Source organism: Fulmarus glacialis, unplaced genomic scaffold (genome assembly GCF_000690835.1).
Source record: "Fulmarus glacialis isolate BGI_N327 unplaced genomic scaffold, ASM69083v1 scaffold40339, whole genome shotgun sequence".
NCBI lineage: Eukaryota > Metazoa > Chordata > Aves > Procellariiformes > Procellariidae > Fulmarus > Fulmarus glacialis.
In genome coordinates, this window is record NW_009233314.1 from 317 (window position 1) to 17,816 (window position 17,500).

The 17,500-nt window shown below is 37.9% G+C and overlaps 1 protein-coding gene across 7 annotated transcripts in view; it reads left to right on the forward strand.

Annotated features, from left to right (window-relative positions):
* The first annotated feature begins 98 nt into the window (after nt 1–98).
* The window catches only part of SYNCRIP (synaptotagmin binding, cytoplasmic RNA interacting protein), a 24,071-nt gene continuing 6,669 nt past the window's right edge, over nt 99–17,500 (forward strand). For 3 of the 7 annotated variants that reach the window (XM_009585284.1, XM_009585285.1, XM_009585281.1), the window contains exons 1-9: nt 99–246; nt 1,135–1,253; nt 1,442–1,549; nt 3,243–3,356; nt 3,440–3,616; nt 8,739–8,874; nt 9,766–9,971; nt 15,014–15,163; nt 16,490–16,611. In XM_009585284.1, the coding sequence (XP_009583579.1) occupies nt 99–246; nt 1,135–1,253; nt 1,442–1,549; nt 3,243–3,356; nt 3,440–3,616; nt 8,739–8,874; nt 9,766–9,971; nt 15,014–15,163; nt 16,490–16,611 (1,280 nt within the window). Of the gene's footprint in view, nt 247–1,134; nt 1,254–1,441; nt 1,550–3,242; nt 3,357–3,439; nt 3,617–8,738; nt 8,875–9,765; nt 9,972–15,013; nt 15,164–16,489; nt 16,612–17,500 lie in introns of those variants that run through there. The other 4 variants (XM_009585286.1, XM_009585282.1, XM_009585283.1 and 1 more) reach the window with 3 other exon arrangements.

Genomic DNA, 17,500 nt, shown 5'->3' on the forward strand with positions numbered 1-17,500 from the left:
GGCAGTCTGTTGCATGTATTGTCACTTGAATTGTGCTACTTGAAGATATTTTTAGCTTAATTATGATGCTTATTGCATTTGAACAGATATTCGGAAACATGGCTACTGAACATGTTAATGGGAATGGTACTGAAGAGCCCATGGATACTTCTGCTGCAGTTACCCATTCTGAGCATTTCCAGACATTGCTTGATGCTGGTTTACCACAGAAAGTTGCTGAAAAACTAGATGAAATTTACGTTGCAGGTAAGATGTAAAACTTGCAAAACCACACTTAGAATATTTTATTGGATTCTGCTGTCTTTGGGCTAAAATAGCAACTTTTTGTGGTTTCCAAAAGTATGGGAACTGCAGTCTTACCAAAATCTGTGGATGTTTTCCATTCAGTGCTTTAATTTGTCGTAGTATTTTTCAGAGAAAAGTCTTGGGCCAGGCCGCTTGGGCTGAGGGGTGGGAAGGAGGAAAAGTATGCAGGTGACCATAGCAACAGCTGGAATAGGCAACAGATGATTTTTAGGAGGAGTAGGTGATGTGGTCTTTGTGCATTTTTTTACAGTAGTTGTAGGTAACTGTAAGTAACTGAAGCCTTGGTATTCATCTTCTCATGTAAATGATACTTTGTGATGTAGTATTTGGGCTTATGGATGCAAAGGTTATTGTATTGGTTCTCTCAGGCATGGTAATAGCTAGCATTTTTTAAGCTTGATTTTTGGATTGTGGTGGTCACTTTTAGTGCTGCAGTTTATTTGGCTTTATAGTCTTCTCAAAATGTACCAAGCTACCATTGCTAGGCAAGCTAAGTCAGGTTTTGATAGATCCTTCTGAATTCAGCTTTAGGATATTGAAAGTAAACTTGGCCCGTGTAACACCTGGGTTTCACAAAAGTCAAATGAATACGTAAATGAAGTAACTGTTACTCTGAATCTTAACTTTTTTGGACACTTTTTGATGAAAAGAAAGGTTAAATACACTTAAATATTTTATCTTTAAGAGGACTAAGTGATTTCTTAGGCATAGTAACTTACGTTAATCAGTGATTGATTTAGGGGTCACTGAAATGCGTTACCTGTGTTGAAAGTGGTTAAACAAAGATTGCTGCCCAAATATAATTAGTAATTTTTTTCTTTTCTCTAGGGCTAGTTGCACATAGTGATCTAGATGAAAGAGCTATTGAAGCTTTAAAGGAATTTAATGAAGAAGGTGCATTGGCAGTGCTTCAGCAGTTTAAAGACAGTGATCTCTCACATGTTCAGGTAATGTTAAGCAATTTAGAATGTAATTGTTGAAGGATAAACTGCTAGTTGAGTGGCAAGAGGTTTGCTTAAGCCTCTTCAGCGATCCATATGTGATATGTAAAATGGGCACTGTATTAGTTCAAGGTAGAAGTAGATTCTATAGCTTGTCATGTTTTTGGAACTGAATATCAATATATCTTTTGCAGAACAAAAGTGCCTTTTTATGTGGAGTCATGAAGACATACAGGCAGAGGGAAAAACAGGGGACCAAGGTGGCAGATTCTAGCAAAGGACCAGATGAGGCAAAAATTAAGGTATGTGCCTAAAAGATAAAAGTTATGCGGTCTATCTGTGGTTTTTCAAAGCTGTTGTGACACATACCTTGGTTCTTCTGGAGCTGTGCTTTTCTTAAAAACGCTACTTCAGATTATTTGTCATTATTTGAAAGCTGTCACTTGCATTTTTATCTTACACTTCATCCTCTTCAAGAGGAAGCTTAATACAGTGTTAATTACTGGAACTGAATGTATATAAAACTGAAAAAGATTTGACTGTTTTATATCTAGTTGAGACAGTTCTACAATTTCACAGTTAAAAGTTTTGCGAAACTTGTCAGCATAGATCTTTTGAGTTCAGAATGTGTAACTTCAGCTACTGGTGGTTGTTTTTTGTTTCTTCTTTGTTTTGTTTTGTTTCTTCTTCAGTTCAGGTTTAATAGGAGAAGATACCACATGTGTCTGAAAAGACAGATTGTAATGGATTTAGGATTTAGCCCACTTCTTATGACATAATCACTGTTCTCATAAACTGTAGCCCAAACTGCCTTAGTAATGGACATATTATTTCTTGGACTGAGTCCTCTGCTAGCAGGAGACTCCTGTGTGAAGAGTAAGGCATACTATGATTTATTTTGAAATTCTGTGATGAGCAACTTTATCAAAGCTTAAGGAAAGGAAAACCACCTAAGCATGCTTAGTCAATGTCTTAAAAAGCGAGAGAATCTTTCATCTTTAACTTTTCATGTGTAAAGTGCAAAATTAATGCGTTGTATATTACAAATAACTGTGTAGCTTGTGAAACTAGAAAATCTTTTTTCTCCTGGCTTTGAGGCTGGGATGCCATTAATTACAAATTCAAAAAAACTGATACAGTTTTTGTCACTACCACATAAAACAAGAACAATATGAGGACTTAGTTAACTAGCTTAAAGTAGCATAGCTTTTACTGCTGATGGCTATAGCATTTAAAATAACTTTGCAGTTTTCCAGTTGTGAAATTACTAACTCTTGATTATAATTAGGCTTGTTTAATATGCAGTTGCTTTGTGTGTAGAGTTGATTTGTCTTTGTACAAAATTAAGGAGGACTGATTTCAGAGGAGTTTCTCATATATTTGCATACTGAATTTCACCTAACATTTTGAATTGGTAGTATATCTGTAACTATGCAGTGATTCTAGTGAGGATCGGTTGTGCTGGTGTGCTCTATGTGCCCACAAGGAATTGGGGGGAAGGATAGGAGGAAGGAAGTAGTACTGCCACTTTAGTGGTGGGATACCTGAAGCAGTCAGTACAGTATTCCAGGGGTGTAAGCACTTAAACATGTGTTCTTTAACTTCACACTTATGAGTAATCTCATTAAGTGAAGGGAACTCCTGTGCATAAATGTGTGCAGGATTGGACATGCCAAAACAAGCAGTGGCTCAGACTAAGATCTTTCTAATTAAAGGGAAGCTCGCTATTCCATTACTTGGTCTTCTTTTTTGTATGAAAATGAAGGAATTCTATGTGAATCTCTGATTTTCTAGCAGTGTGTCTTTACCTGATAGTTTTAATAATTGTTTTGCAAGCTTCTTGTTGAAGTACTTAGCAGTAGGCTTGTTCGCCTCTGGGAGTTTCAAAGCAGTACAGTTTAAGAGGAGTTATAAGCATGTCTGTTTGTGAATGAAGTGCATCTAAACTAGCTCAACTTGTATATGATTTTAAAATTTTAAGTTTCTTACTTGAAGGCACTCTTGGAGAGAACCGGCTACACTCTTGACGTGACTACTGGACAGAGAAAGTATGGTGGACCTCCTCCAGAGTCTGTATATTCAGGACAACAACCTTCCGTTGGTACAGAGGTAAGGAGGAGATGTTTATGTAGATGTGTTCTTATTCATTGGGAGTATTTTTTTATAAACAGCACTCTGTATGTCTGTTGTAGATATTTGTGGGCAAGATTCCAAGAGACTTGTTTGAAGACGAACTTGTTCCATTATTTGAGAAAGCTGGCCCTATATGGGATCTCCGCTTAATGATGGATCCACTAACTGGTCTAAACAGAGGATATGCTTTTGTCACTTTTTGTACTAAAGAGGCAGCTCAGGAAGCTGTTAAACTGGTAAGATTTCTTACTTGGATTTTTTTTTTCTTTTAAGAACACTCTCTGGCTTATAAGGAGTTGTCCTGATCCTAATGCCTAAAAGCTAAAGATGAAACTGTGACTGTTAGATCCATGTCTAGATAAATGTCCACTGGATGTTTTTAAATATTTCCACATTGTGTATAAATTTTTTACTGGCTGTATTAGGGAGAGGGGAAAAAAAAAGCCAGCGGACTGCTGTTTTGTCCGGTTAGATGCGCCTTTATTATTAACAGAAGTTGTATTCGCGGCAGCGGCTTCTGAGGTGTCTGCGCCCGGGCGAGCTGCGGGGCGAGGCGGCGCGCGGGTTGCTGTGGTAGCGGGGAAGCGGCGGTCGGGTTCCCTGCCGTCCCTGGTGTGCCTGTGCACCGGCAGGGGGCGCCGTGCTGGAAAAACGCCTCCGAAGTCACGGAATTTCGTAAGATACTTCAGATGGGAAGTGCTCGCCCTTCAGTGTTAGGGTCCGTTCTCTCTGCTGCAGCTGACCGGGAAAAGTCATAAATTCTGCCAGATGAAAAAACATTTCCTCTGTTTTACACTGAGGTGTGAAATAGTTTCATATAAGGAATAGGCCACTCTTAAGCTTTCCAGGTGTTATGCATGCAGTGTCCATCACTAAAAAAAGAGGGGAAAAGAAACATGGCCCTGATCCTCGCACTGCCTCTTTGTTTTTCTAGTTAAGTTGAATTTGAATTTTTTGAGCTAGTTACTGCTGCACTGATATGGCCAAGATCAGTGTGCAGTATGACCCTCAAGAGTGCTAACCATACTCATTCTGAGGTGTACTGATACTGTATTAATACAATAGGGTTAAAATGTCTGTTTTGTAATAAGGTACGTCTTAAACCATTAAGGTACCCTATTGATGTATGAATAATGTAAGTCAGTTGGTGGAGACAAGCTGAAGATGGGAATGGGTTTTGAAAAAGTACAGAAATGTCTACAAAAATGAAAGTATAAAAATATCTGGATATGCTGTTTAGCTTTTTAAATAAGAACGGTTGGTGTTCCTGTGCGCAATCCAAATAAACTGAGGATAACTGCATATACCTCTTTGTGCTTTCATTGTCAACCTAGCTATTTATATTGTGTGTGAACTCTTAAGAGTAATGCACATGGCATAGCAAAAGAGTGAATCAAATCAGATATGTTCTCAGAGGCACCTAGTAAACAAATTTTTTTGGAAAGGGAATTTTTCTTCACTTAGCTGTATTTTGCTTAAAGGCAGCACGCTCTGAAAAGTCATTCAGGTTGTGATTCTGTAAAAGTAACATCAGATCCTAGCCTCAGTCTTCCACTAAATGATACAAGGGAAGGAGGTACTTGGTATCCCTTTATATCTGATCTTTGATATGCAGGGGAAAAAAAGCGTTGAGTTCTGTTTTTCGGTTAAATAGCCACTGAGTGTAATAGTTGAAAAGTGTTGTGATTGATGGGGTAGTTTTTCAGCCTTCATGCTAACTTCTTTGAGGGCAGGGCTGGTTTTAAATTGGATCCTGTGGCATTTTACAGCTTTTGAATGGTTCCAACCATAGTTGGCTGGCTGGTTTGGTGTATTATAAATTTCCCAAGTTGTCTAGAAGTGATTTGCAGGGGTACTGGCAAAATATGGCTGTAGGGCTCAGTTGAAAATCATGGGTCTATCACTTGTTTTAGTTACACATGCATGGGAGAGGCTGCTGACAGACCTTTTAGAAATGCTGAACCCTTGGTCCTAGCCATTTTAATATCCTACTATTTTAGCAGGTGGTGTTCTTTTTGATACTACCTATAATCTCCTGATGTGTATACAACTTACATCCCAGCTTTCTGGACTCCCTGGGATAGGGATTCTTTTATCATTTCCCATCTTCTTCCCAGAGGCTTTTTTTTTTTCCATTCAGGACTCGGTGAGGTATAGCAAGAATGAGAATAAAAATCTCTTCATTGCCAGTGGGCTTCTGAGTAATAAGAGACAGCTATGAGGTTTTGTCAATACCCAAACTGCAGCAGAGGGTAAACTGACCTGTCTTCAGGCTCTTGCAGTTGGTGTAACGTATTTTGCATACAATTCATATTTGCATGGCTGTTGTATTGTCCACAGTCTTTATAACAACTTAATGTAAAACTGAACTAAAATTTTTGGATAAACTTAATGTTGACTTACCCTATTCGTTAACCAGAAGAAATCTTGCAATTTAAAAGGTTGAAGCCTTGATTTTGTTTATGCATATGCATTTTTAGGCCACTTTAAAAAGGGGAGAATTCCCTAGATTGTGTTTGAAATACCTTTGGGACTGTGCTTGAGACAAAAATGGAGTGATGCTATGCCCTGATACTGAGAAGACTTACAGATATGAACAGTACTTAATTTTATGTCCAGTACTTAATCCAGTGTGGTTAACCCTTGCTGCTTAAGTAAAAATGGCATCTCAGATGTTCACACAAGCACTGACTGTCAGAAGTCTGATATTTTTTTTTTTTTTTTTTTTTTCTTCCCCCAACCCCAGGCATTTTATTCCCTGTTAACGTGTTTGTGTTTACCTTCTGTTTTATACTGGTTGAGTTAAGAATTATAAGTCCAGTTGTGTTCTTTTGTACATATGTTCAATTCTCCCTCCTATTTCATATGTGGTGGTTAGATTTAAGTTTTTTAAAAAATTGAGTGATTAAGGTTATTATAGACATGTACAGGGTAAATACTTGTGACGTGAAGCTTGTAGGAAAACATACTGAAAAATATAGTAGCATACAGTGTATTTTTGACTAGAGCAAGTGTAAGCTTGATCAAAGTGCAGGTACAGGTGAGTTATGCAAATATGCCCCTTAAGCAGTTTGCCAGCTATGCATAGCAGTACAACTTGCCATTTGCTGCTGGAAATAAACTAAAGTTGCTGGTGAAGGTTTAAGTGGATAAAATGACAAGACAGACCTTATGCATACTTTGACCTGTTTGTGAGTAGGTTCTTACAGAATTTAGCAAAAAAAAAAAAAAAATCTATGTATTTTAGTGTCTGGAGGGTAGTAATATCTCTTACTAACTTCAGGCATTGATTCAGGACAGGAGGGGGAAGCAGTGTGCTGACATAGCTATTTTGGTAGCCTGACTTTTTTTGGCACTTTACCCAGATCATGATTTGTGCCTGTTCATGTCTTGTCTAAGTTTACAGACGATATGCAAACTAATTACCTAAAAACACTGACTTTATATTCAAGAGCACCTAATTCAAGACTGTTTTCTCTGTGTTAAGAGAAACATACAATTAAAAGTAGTAGTTAATGTATTGTAGTATGAAAAAACTACTAGAAACTACTGTCAATGTGGAATTGCAATATAGTAGAATATTTTAATTTTTTTTTTTAAGTTATTACTTTGTTGCCATGAGTTGTATGAGAGGCTCTTTTTGGATTAAATATGTAGCCAAACTTTGGTCTTAGACTTTAACAGGAACAGTCAGATAATATCTTCTATTGTGCTCATAGAATAGACTATTTCAGTTGGAAGGGACCTGCAGTGGTCATCTAGTCCAACTGCCTGACCACTTCAGGGCTGATTAAAAGTTAAAGCATTATTATTAAGGGCATTGTCCAAATGCTTCTTTTAAACACTGACAAGCATGGGGCATTGACCGCCTCTTTAGGAAGCCTGTTCCAGTGTTTGACCACCCTCCTGGTAATGAAATGCTTCCTAATGTAAAGAAAGTTTCCCAATGTACACTTCAGTTAATGAAGAATCAGCTTGTGTCTTGTTTCTGGACTAATAAAGTGTCAGCTTTTTTTAAAGGTGTTTCTTTGAAGTATTTTTTTTGAGCTACTGTAATCTCTCTTCATTAATGTGTATGTCTGTTTATTAGTGATCATAATAATATATATACACGTCTTCCTCTGCAGCCGTTTCCAACTTTAAAATCAACTATTCCTCTGCCACATGGGCAACAGATACAGAGATAAAAATCTTTTACTGTATCCTATTATGTTTTGAGACATAATTAGTTGGGAAGATGCCATTCCAGATCCTTTTCACATGTACAGTTCTCCTTCTAGCTCACTTTTGGAGCAGTTGTCTAGCTCTGAAAATTTGCAGTGATGTAGTTTTTGTTTGCATGAGACAAATATAAATAAAAAAACATTGTCACCCTGATTTTAGTGTACAAAGCAAGAAGGGGCATGGGAGAACTTGCTTATGCAGGAAGGTTTACCACCCAACACAAAATAACTCATAGAATAAATAGCTAGATTAAATTTTAAAAAGCTATCCTGCTACTTGTCAATAAGATCTTGACCACAAAACACATTTTCCTAGCTAAAGAACTGTCTGTTGCAGGGCTTCCAGTTGGAAACGGGTTGATGTACCACCAGTTGACCTCCCTGCTGCTTATTTGGATCATGCATGTCTGTGTCTGCATCTCAATGAAAGGCATTTTTTGTCACGAGATGTCTACAGTAATTCTTCCCCCTCTCCCCCCCTTAAACTGCTGACTTGTTCAGGGTGTCTTCTAAACAATCTGTTATGGTAGAAGCATTGGAACAGAAGTCTTAGGATTTCAAGTCAGTAGAAGGTTGTTCTTGCTGTTTACTATCTTTACATGTGTAACCTATGTGCTTTGGAAAGTATTTGCCGATTGCTCTTGCACATGTTGTGGAGAAGACCTGATCACGGCTCTCTTTCTTTTGTCAACTATGGAACTTTAGAAGGGAATCTGACTTTAACTGTAACTCCTGTCTTGTATTATACACAATTCAAGAATTCATGGATAAAATATATAGAGGAACTTGCATTTTTTTCTGCACTGTTGTGAAGGGAGAAGCCTCGACCTTGATGACTTGGACATAAGATTTTCCTTTCATGGTTCTAAATGAAGAAGTCTCTAAAGAAACATGTATTAAGAAAGAGGCTTGAACAAGAAGGGAAGAATAATGGTTGGCTGAAATTGTGGAGATATCTTAGAGAACATGGGTATACTTCAGAACAGTTGAATATGCATCATAAGAATGTGTTAAGCTCTGAATAATTTAATATATTACTAAATGCTGTGTTTGCAAAAGTAAAATATTTGGTATGCTGTTGGAGGGGAGTGAAAATTACCTGTAACTGATGATTGTCCAATTGTTTTTCTTTCAGTACAACAACCATGAAATTCGTTCTGGAAAACACATTGGTGTATGCATCTCTGTTGCCAATAATAGGCTTTTTGTTGGTTCTATTCCTAAGAGTAAAACCAAGGAGCAAATTGTTGAAGAATTTAGCAAAGTAACAGGTGAGTCAATAACTGTTTTGTAGAGCTGGATAGATGTCAAACATGATGAGTGATGAACTCTTGGCTTATGGTTGAATGATGATTAATCCAAACAAAGACCACTCAGCATTTGTCCCAACTTCTAGGTTTTTGGGGGTTTTTTTAAACTGTTGTTGTGCTGAGGGCTGAAATATTTGTAATTAGACTAGGTGTGCGGTTCCAAGTTTTACCTAGAGAATTAAGTGTGTAATGGTTAAAAAAAGCCATTTGAAGAAATAGGTGGTTTAGTTATTTCAATACTAATGAATGTTTTAAAGCGTTTCAAGGCAAAACTGAAGCAGGTTGGAGAATGTAACTAGTTCTGTGCTTCAGAATTCTTAATGATTTGATAAGGATCTCTTTTTGTTAATGGCATATAAACTGGCAAAGGTAACATTTGATGGCTTTCTCTGTTACTCAGTGATATACTTCAGGTTCCTTGGAGTAATGCTGAAACTTTTTAGATATCTTAAGATCATGCAAGTTTGATCTCTTGTTTAGACATCCATGGAAAAAACATGTTGATAAGTGGTGTGACTTAAGGGTTTGAGAGCAGAACTGGCAAAGCACAACTTTTGGCTGCCCTTATCTCTTCTCCGTTCAGTTAGAGGAAAGGTACTCTTCCATAGCTACTAAGCTTTCTTCATTTAATAAAAATGGAACCTGAGTTGGGATAGTCTAGTGTCTCTCTTTGAAAATGTCCGTCTTGAAGGTAGGGAAATTTTATTATGTACATAGTCTCAAACGTCTAGTGTGTTCATGTTTTTTTGGAACTACTTGTTAGGTGCATACTTACCAGAAAGATAATTCCTACTTCATAATACAAATTCATGGATTGAAGCCATAACAAATAAATATTTTGCTTAATTTCAGAGGGTCTTACAGATGTCATATTATATCATCAGCCTGATGACAAGAAAAAGAACCGGGGTTTCTGTTTCCTTGAATATGAAGATCACAAAACTGCTGCTCAGGCCAGACGTAGGTTAATGAGCGGCAAAGTGAAAGTCTGGGGAAATGTTGTTACGGTTGAATGGGCTGACCCTATAGAAGACCCAGATCCTGAAGTCATGGCAAAGGTAATAAAGCTATAAGGGAACCATAATACATTTAAAGTGCCTTTTAAGTTCCAAAGTATGTACTTCCTAACATTAGCCTAAGTTTAAATAGCATCTTTCAGAGCATCGTCTTGACAGAGATGTTGTAGGTGAGATGATAAAAATATGAATACACTCTAGAATTGATATGAATTTAAGCACTCTATTGACTGATGTTATTTTGTGCTCCCAAGGCTGAATGTTAAACATAATTTTGGCAAGAATTATGTTTGGCAACATAGGGTGATGTACTTAATTTCTCGTCTGGAAGTGTGGTTGCAACTCCAAAAGTTAAAATGGTTTGTAGCTTAATATTTGGAGGGACAGAAGTCTAGATACGATCACAGAACAAGCCTTACTTCTTTTTAACCCTGGAAAGTCATTTATCACTTCAGAATTGGAACACATTGAGACGCACAAACGTATTTTCAAAGTTGCGTTTAGCAGTTACTTCTGAGAAGTTAAGCAATTACTTTGTATTTGGAACTCTGCATCTTTATTTTTAATTTGGGGGGAGATTAATTCCTTAAAATACTAAGACTAGTAATATTTTGGATTTCAAATATTTCAGTGAAACTGAAGTTGTCTGGACTATTAACATTTTGAAGTACGCTATAGCAGTTGTTTTATATATGTGTGTGACATTTTGCCAGAAATTAATTACCTGAATTTTTTTTCCATCAGATAATGCCCAAGCCTGTCCTTTTTCAGTAATGTTGTGTAGCTGAGTTATTTAATGGAAACTCCTAGCTAGCCCATATCCTTATCTCTTTCTCTTTGCTTGCTTTTTGTCTGTGCTTTTACTGTCATCTGAGACACGTCACTTGCTGGAGTCCTACTTTGGTGGACCTAGTAAGATAGCTTGGCTGGGATCTCCTCTTTGGTGAGCCATAAGGGAAAAGGGTTGGGGTGGGGGCTCATTTTAGGGAAAAAGCTGCTTTTGTAATACAGGTATTACAGAAGCTTTTGGACTAGCCTGTCTGCAGACTTTAGTGTTCTTGGCTGGCATCATAGACTGTCAGCAGCGGGGAAGAGTCTTGCAGGTAAAATTTGTTGAAGGTGGCACTTCCTAAATATGGCGGCCTATCTATCTGTTCAGCTTCTTGGCTCAAATCCAGCAAACTGTTAAAATAAATGAGCAGGAACTTCTGCTGACTGAATAGATGAGCGGGAAATGATAGGGGACATAATCAGTTACCTTTCTTAAGTAAGTTTACAGATGTGGGGGGTGAAAGGCTAAAGAAATTAAAGCTTAGTAGTGGTTTCCCCCATTTAACATACAGTTTTTTGAATGTGTTAATGCACATTGTATTGTTTTGTATTTGAAATGGGACATGAAAAGGGAAGAAATATAAACATGCAAAATGTGCCAAAAATCAACTTGTATTCTTCTAGTGCCCTATGCCAAAGGTAGGGCATGGAGCTTGGCTTGAAGAAGTATGGAAAAGTGAGACTATGTGAATGAGAATACTGAAAAAGTAGATAACGTCTAGCTTGTGTTTGAAGGCAGAAGTTGAGACAAGCATTGGTGTCTGACCTTTCTCACTGGCTGTGTCCGTTAGTTTATTCTTGCAACAAGGAAAGTCTGTACTCTAGTCTTTCTTGCCCACTTACTGTACATCTGGAGAAACTCTGACCACATCTGGCACTTCTGGAAGTGTTAGGTTTACTTTCTGTTGTTTATTGCTGTCTTTCTCCTAAGAAAAAGAGCAGCTGAGCTGCTCTGTAGTCAATAATCTCCCAGATGTGAACGGCAGGTTGGCTGTCATTGCTTCTGAGTACTGTCAGTCAGGAGTTTTTGACCCTTGTCATTGACCCTTAAACATTTCTGTGGTAGAAGGCTTTGGAGGAAACACTGTGAGTAGGAGAAGCAGGTTGCTTTTATCAGAATAGTCATCTGATCGGCAGTTTTCTTGTCAAGACTGCTAGAAAAGCAAATCTTTAAGAGCAAAATATGGGGAAAGCAAATTCACCTTTGTAGCCAGAAGGTGAACAGCTTTTCTCTAAATACCTCACAGAAGCAGCATGTCATTTCATCAATATATGGACATCTACTAATATAAATTTCTGAAATGTTTACTTAAGCCTTTTTCCCTTTCTCCTTTGCTTAAATGTTGTGGAGATTATTGTGTGGATGCATACTTAAAATTTAAATGGGCTGCTATCTTAAATATGAAGTACCTTGAGTATGATGAGGTAGAAAGCTAGATTCTGAAGCTAGACATATGTGCTACAGGAGATTAGTGCTTGTACTGGCAGATCAGAGTATAGTTGGTTAAGGAATTGATTTCTGGTCCAAAGTGAAGTTTTTTCCAACTTCCCGTAGCTGTGTTGATAGCTTAATTTCTGCTAAGTGTTATTTTGATGCCTCTTACATCTGTAGTGCAGATAAATTTCTTAATGTTTCACTTGACTTCGGTAGCATGGTTGAGGCTACAGAGGACATTCTGGAGTGGCAGGTTAAGCAGCTGAATAAAGTCTTATGCTTGTGGCTTCCTGGTAGATTATAGGACAGGAGACAGGGCTAGTAACCCTTGGAGAATGTGGTAATGAAGTCTGAAGTATTTGTGCTGTAGATAAGAGGAGGAAAAGGAGCAGATCCCAGAAGGTTTGGGGGTAGTCTGATCTTAAGCAGTTTTAAAAGTGGGTTCTGCCTTTATGACAAAATGCTGCTGTGGGTATGTTGCTTGTTAGGTGTGTATTTATGGATGCTTGGTGTTACAATCTAAGCCTTAATGAAGAGAACTTCCTTCCCCACCCCACCCCCCTTTAGGTAGCTTAAATGAAGTAAAAATGCGTTCATCTTCTCTCAACCTATGCTTTAACCTGCCTCCTAGCTTTGACATCTTTGACTGGTTCAGCTACGCTTTTAACCTGTAACGTGACCAAAGATGTTAAAAAAATTCAGCTGTTAGAGATTAATGGATTTGTCTACACTGGAAAACATTTAAATTGGTTGCTTTTTACTTCTTTAAAAAATGCTGTGTTAGTCAGTGCATCTTGTAACAGAAAAGTGATGATTTTTGAGGTTTTTAATCATGTCTGACACTGTGTCAGTCATTGTGGATTTATCAGTGAAGGCCACGTAGGGTTCCTCATGAGATTCTAGTTTTCATCCTTTCCTGGAATACAAGAATAAGGAACACTTGTTTGAAAGTTACTGGTTTTTAAAACCATTGATTACATCATAAAACTTCCTGTAGTTCATTTTCATGAAATAAGGTTAAGGTAGCAATTGGGACAGTTTACTAAAAATGGTTATTACATATGGGTTACAAGAAGCAAAGGTTGCTCTTAGTATCAAGGCATGTAGGAGAAACTTAACACAGGATAGGAAGCAGCCTTCCTCGTGGAGCTGGCTGACACTCATCATCTCCTGAGAATCAGCAAGAATAACTATTGCCAAAGACGAGAGTTGATACACTGGGTCAGATTTATGATCTGTAGTATCTCTTCTTCCAAACTCTGCATCCCATCCTAGTTCAGCCAGTGAACGAGACAAAGGTTTATGGAAGTCTGTCCTGTTTATTTGTAACTTAATTACATAGTAATTCTTATAAAAAGGGTGTCTGGGTTTATTGAATTCCTGTATGTGGTAAGAGTAGAGATTATAGCTCTGCTTCAAAAGTCGAAGCATGCTTTCTTTAGTTCCTTCACACCTGTGTTATTTGTGTTGACCTTCAGAGTTAGGAGCAGGAAGTCAGTGCTGCCGTGTACAACGTTCACTTATGTTTTGTCATCAGCTAGTTTGAGACTACTAGTAGCAGAGGGGATGTGAACAGAAATTGCAGGTCTTTGCAGCTGATGTGCAGCTGCGTTGTAGGAAGGTAAGACTGTGAGCATTCTTTAGCAGTAGGAGGTGACTAGACTGTCAGGGCATGGTGGTAGTGTATGGAAGGGACTCTCCGCAACAAGTCAGAGAGGCTTGCAAATTGTGGGAACTCATGGATGACATCATGCAAACATGCTAATGTACAGTCATTTAGTGCAACCTCAGTGTTGGTTAAGTCTTTGAATACTAACGGGTCACTAACATACGTGATTCCCGGTGTCCAGTGTACATTGTCTGCTATATTAAATACGAGTCTAGGCTAGTCTTCAAGCCTTTGTCAGACTGCTCTGTATTTTCTTTTATCGTAAGCAGTCAGTGGTTGATGAAACTTTGTATTGATGATTTAGTCACTATCAGGCAGTTAACAGGGCATATCTCAATAGTTAAAAGGTAACCAACCTCTCTGATCTTATAAGCTGCATAGCAGTCTTTGTGTAGCTTAAGGGTCGTATTGCATGCGTTAGAGAGCTGGGGGAGGGAGTGGACTTTCAGAGTTATTTGGAGGTGACTGTTCCTTAAGGGAAGGACACAGTTTGACTTGTGAGGAAGTCCAAGGGTGATGTGGCAGTGTCAGCCTTAGTATCCCCTTCTGTCTGTGTTCTCTCTTCTAGCTGTGGATTCAGGTCACTGACTGTTCCTCAGGCAAGCACAGTCCTGATGCTAGGTATTTGGTGCAGCTGCAGCATGGGAACCACGAGTTAAGCAGCTTGAGAGCTGCAGGCCTGTCACCTCTGACCTAGATATTATAGTGATGACTGTTCTGCAAATACCTGAGCAAAAACCTGTCTAAACAATTAAATGTTTTGATAAGTTAATTATTTTGTGTGTAACCAATCGTGGTTGCTTTCTTTCAAGTTTGAAAGTGTTCTGAGTTGAAAATTACTGCTGCTAGGATTCTTTTAAACATTAACACAAACTGGGTTGACTTTCAGGATACTAATACTTATGTAATCATGTTTGAAAACGGGTTTAATATTTCTGTCAGGGAATTTTGGAGCTAACTCATGGTGTATGAATATATAAATATATGTATTCATGTATATGTGTATAAAATGCTGTACATAAAATGTAATTATGTTTTCAGTACTGCCAGTAGTAATGACTTGCAAAACTTTATTTTGTATTTTGGAATTAGATCATATTTCTAAGTACTTTTTCTTTCTTTTTTTTCTTCTTTTTTCTTTTCCCTCAGGTAAAAGTTTTGTTTGTACGCAATCTTGCCAATACTGTAACAGAGGAGATACTAGAAAAGGCCTTCAGTCAATTTGGAAAGCTAGAGCGAGTGAAGAAGCTAAAAGACTATGCTTTCATTCATTTTGATGAACGGGATGGTGCTGTAAAGGTGAGTGAAGAGGACTAACTATGTGTGAGTGTGTAAGTAGTGACTAAATGTAACATTTAGAAGCTGTATACTTCTTTTAACTTGAGAAAAAGCTTTGTCTGGAGAAATGGTAACACACTGTCACTGATAACTTTGTCCTCTCTGGGTGTCTCCTAGAAAGATGCAGTTGCTAACTTGAAAAGTGGATCTTAGATGCACCTTTCCTAAATAATTCTGCTGATGAGTATCTAAGATAATCGTATGTGTTATCATTTGAATTTGAAGTGCCAGAAGTTGAATGACTCTTCTCGCCAAATTATTGGTAGAATCTAAAGCAGTTTCTCTAGGGCAGGTGATAAAAACGTAGGTAATCTTTTTATTTTCCAGGAGCAGGATGACTTGCTTTTTATGGTATTGAATAAGCACCTTTTCTTTTTGATGAGAGGTGCTGGACAGTTTGAGTAATTGTCATTCCTGGGTTTTGCTAGCCTGGTCTTGGTGTTTTTTCTCCTGTCATCTGTTGTTAGGAAGGGAAAGTGTAATTCCTCTCCTGCCTATAGTGTATCTATTTTTTATGTTCTGTGGGAGGATGCAGGATACAAGGGGATTCAGTTTTTCTTACTCATCCAGATGCCTTAAAGCAGATGCTTAGGATGATGATGAAAAGAGCCTTTTCATAGGATATGTATCCCATCAAGGCTTAGCTATGTAGAGTCCCTAAAAGTGGTAGAATCTTTAGGATTCCCCTGCTTGAATTTAACTTGTAACAATTACTGTGACCCATGGGAATTGTATGTGTGTCTGTGTGTTGGTGGGTGTTTTGTTGGGGTTTTTTTTGTTGGTGGTTTGTTTTGGGGTTTTTTTGTGGTCAGAATGAGACTGTTAAATTCTAATTTTTGGCTTATGGTTTAAAAAGAAAGTGACATTTATTACAAGTAAAATAAAGGAATAAAAACATACACTGATATCTAGCTTTAGTAGTGTTTGCATGTGTGCCGACATTAGAAGTTTATTCCCTTATTGCAAAATCTGTACTTTCAGAAGACAGTTCCGTCACTTCATTAATTGAAACAGCTTGCAAAGATTGAAGCCTGTTTACAGTTTTGAGTGGAAGATTTCTAAACTGATACATGCAGTCCTGGGTTTGAGAGCCAAGTTAAGAGGAAATGCATAACTCTGGAACCCATGATACTATGCTGTCTGATTATTTAAAAAAATTTTTTAGCTTTATATTGTTATTTTAGCTCTGGATAACAAATTTTAAAATGCATGCTCTAAAAGATAGAATAAAATTAATAACTTCAGATATGCTTAGAAGTATATTTAAAGTCTGGTTAATTCCTTCAGGCAATGGAAGAAATGAATGGCAAAGATTTAGAGGGAGAAAACATTGAAATTGTTTTTGCTAAGCCACCAGATCAAAAAAGGAAAGAACGGAAAGCTCAGAGACAAGCGGCTAAAAATCAGATGTAAGTGTAAATGCATGCACATATGTTGTATTACTTCTGAAAGACATGTACACTCCTACAGAATTAGAACTTCTGGGTATTTTAATAGGTATACTATAGTGTATACAGGTTTTTTGGCTTCTCTGAAAATGTTGGATTCATTTAGGTTGTTTGCATTTTACTTAAGATCTAGTAGTGGTGTTTGTGAGAATTCAGGTACTGTTTTGCTCTGCTCATTGAGTGTGAGGGCACCAGAGGAAATGTTTGAAGGTCATGAAACATACACACTTCTCACTTTTTATTCTAGACTTTCATATGTACTTCTGCACTGATGTGTCACATGGATGAACTTAGCAACATGTGCTCCTCCCAGTGGGCTTAGCAGTACTGATACAGCCTCCCTCCGCTCCCCCCTGCACCATTTAGTAAAGTACCCACTGAAAGGAGGATCCTGACATTCTTTTTTGTCACTTCCAGAGGATAGATCTGCTCTTGAAGCTTATAAATTCGTGCTAATAGATATCTTGCACTAGTAAATGCTGAACATGGCGGGGGGGGGAAGGTATTTCTTGCTAGTGTGTTCTGCTTAATGTTCTCATGTGTTTTTCTTCTTGGATATCTTGTAGCTTTCCTAACCATCTTCCCTCCCCCACCTTATTTCCAAAAATAACTTCTGCTAGTGCTGCTGTGCAGTGTCCAAGAAGCCAGAATAGTGAGGTTACCAGATTAATACAGATCTCCAGATGGTGACCTACTGTACACATGGGATTGGTTAAGTTTGCCCTGCTTATAGTTCTTGTAACTTTCTTGGCCCTTTTGTTCTTCTTCCTTGGGCATCTGGTGTTACTGTAAGAAGTGGATTTCTTTTTTCTTCTTTTGCCTCTCTTCTATGCCAGGCAGGCCTTTCCTG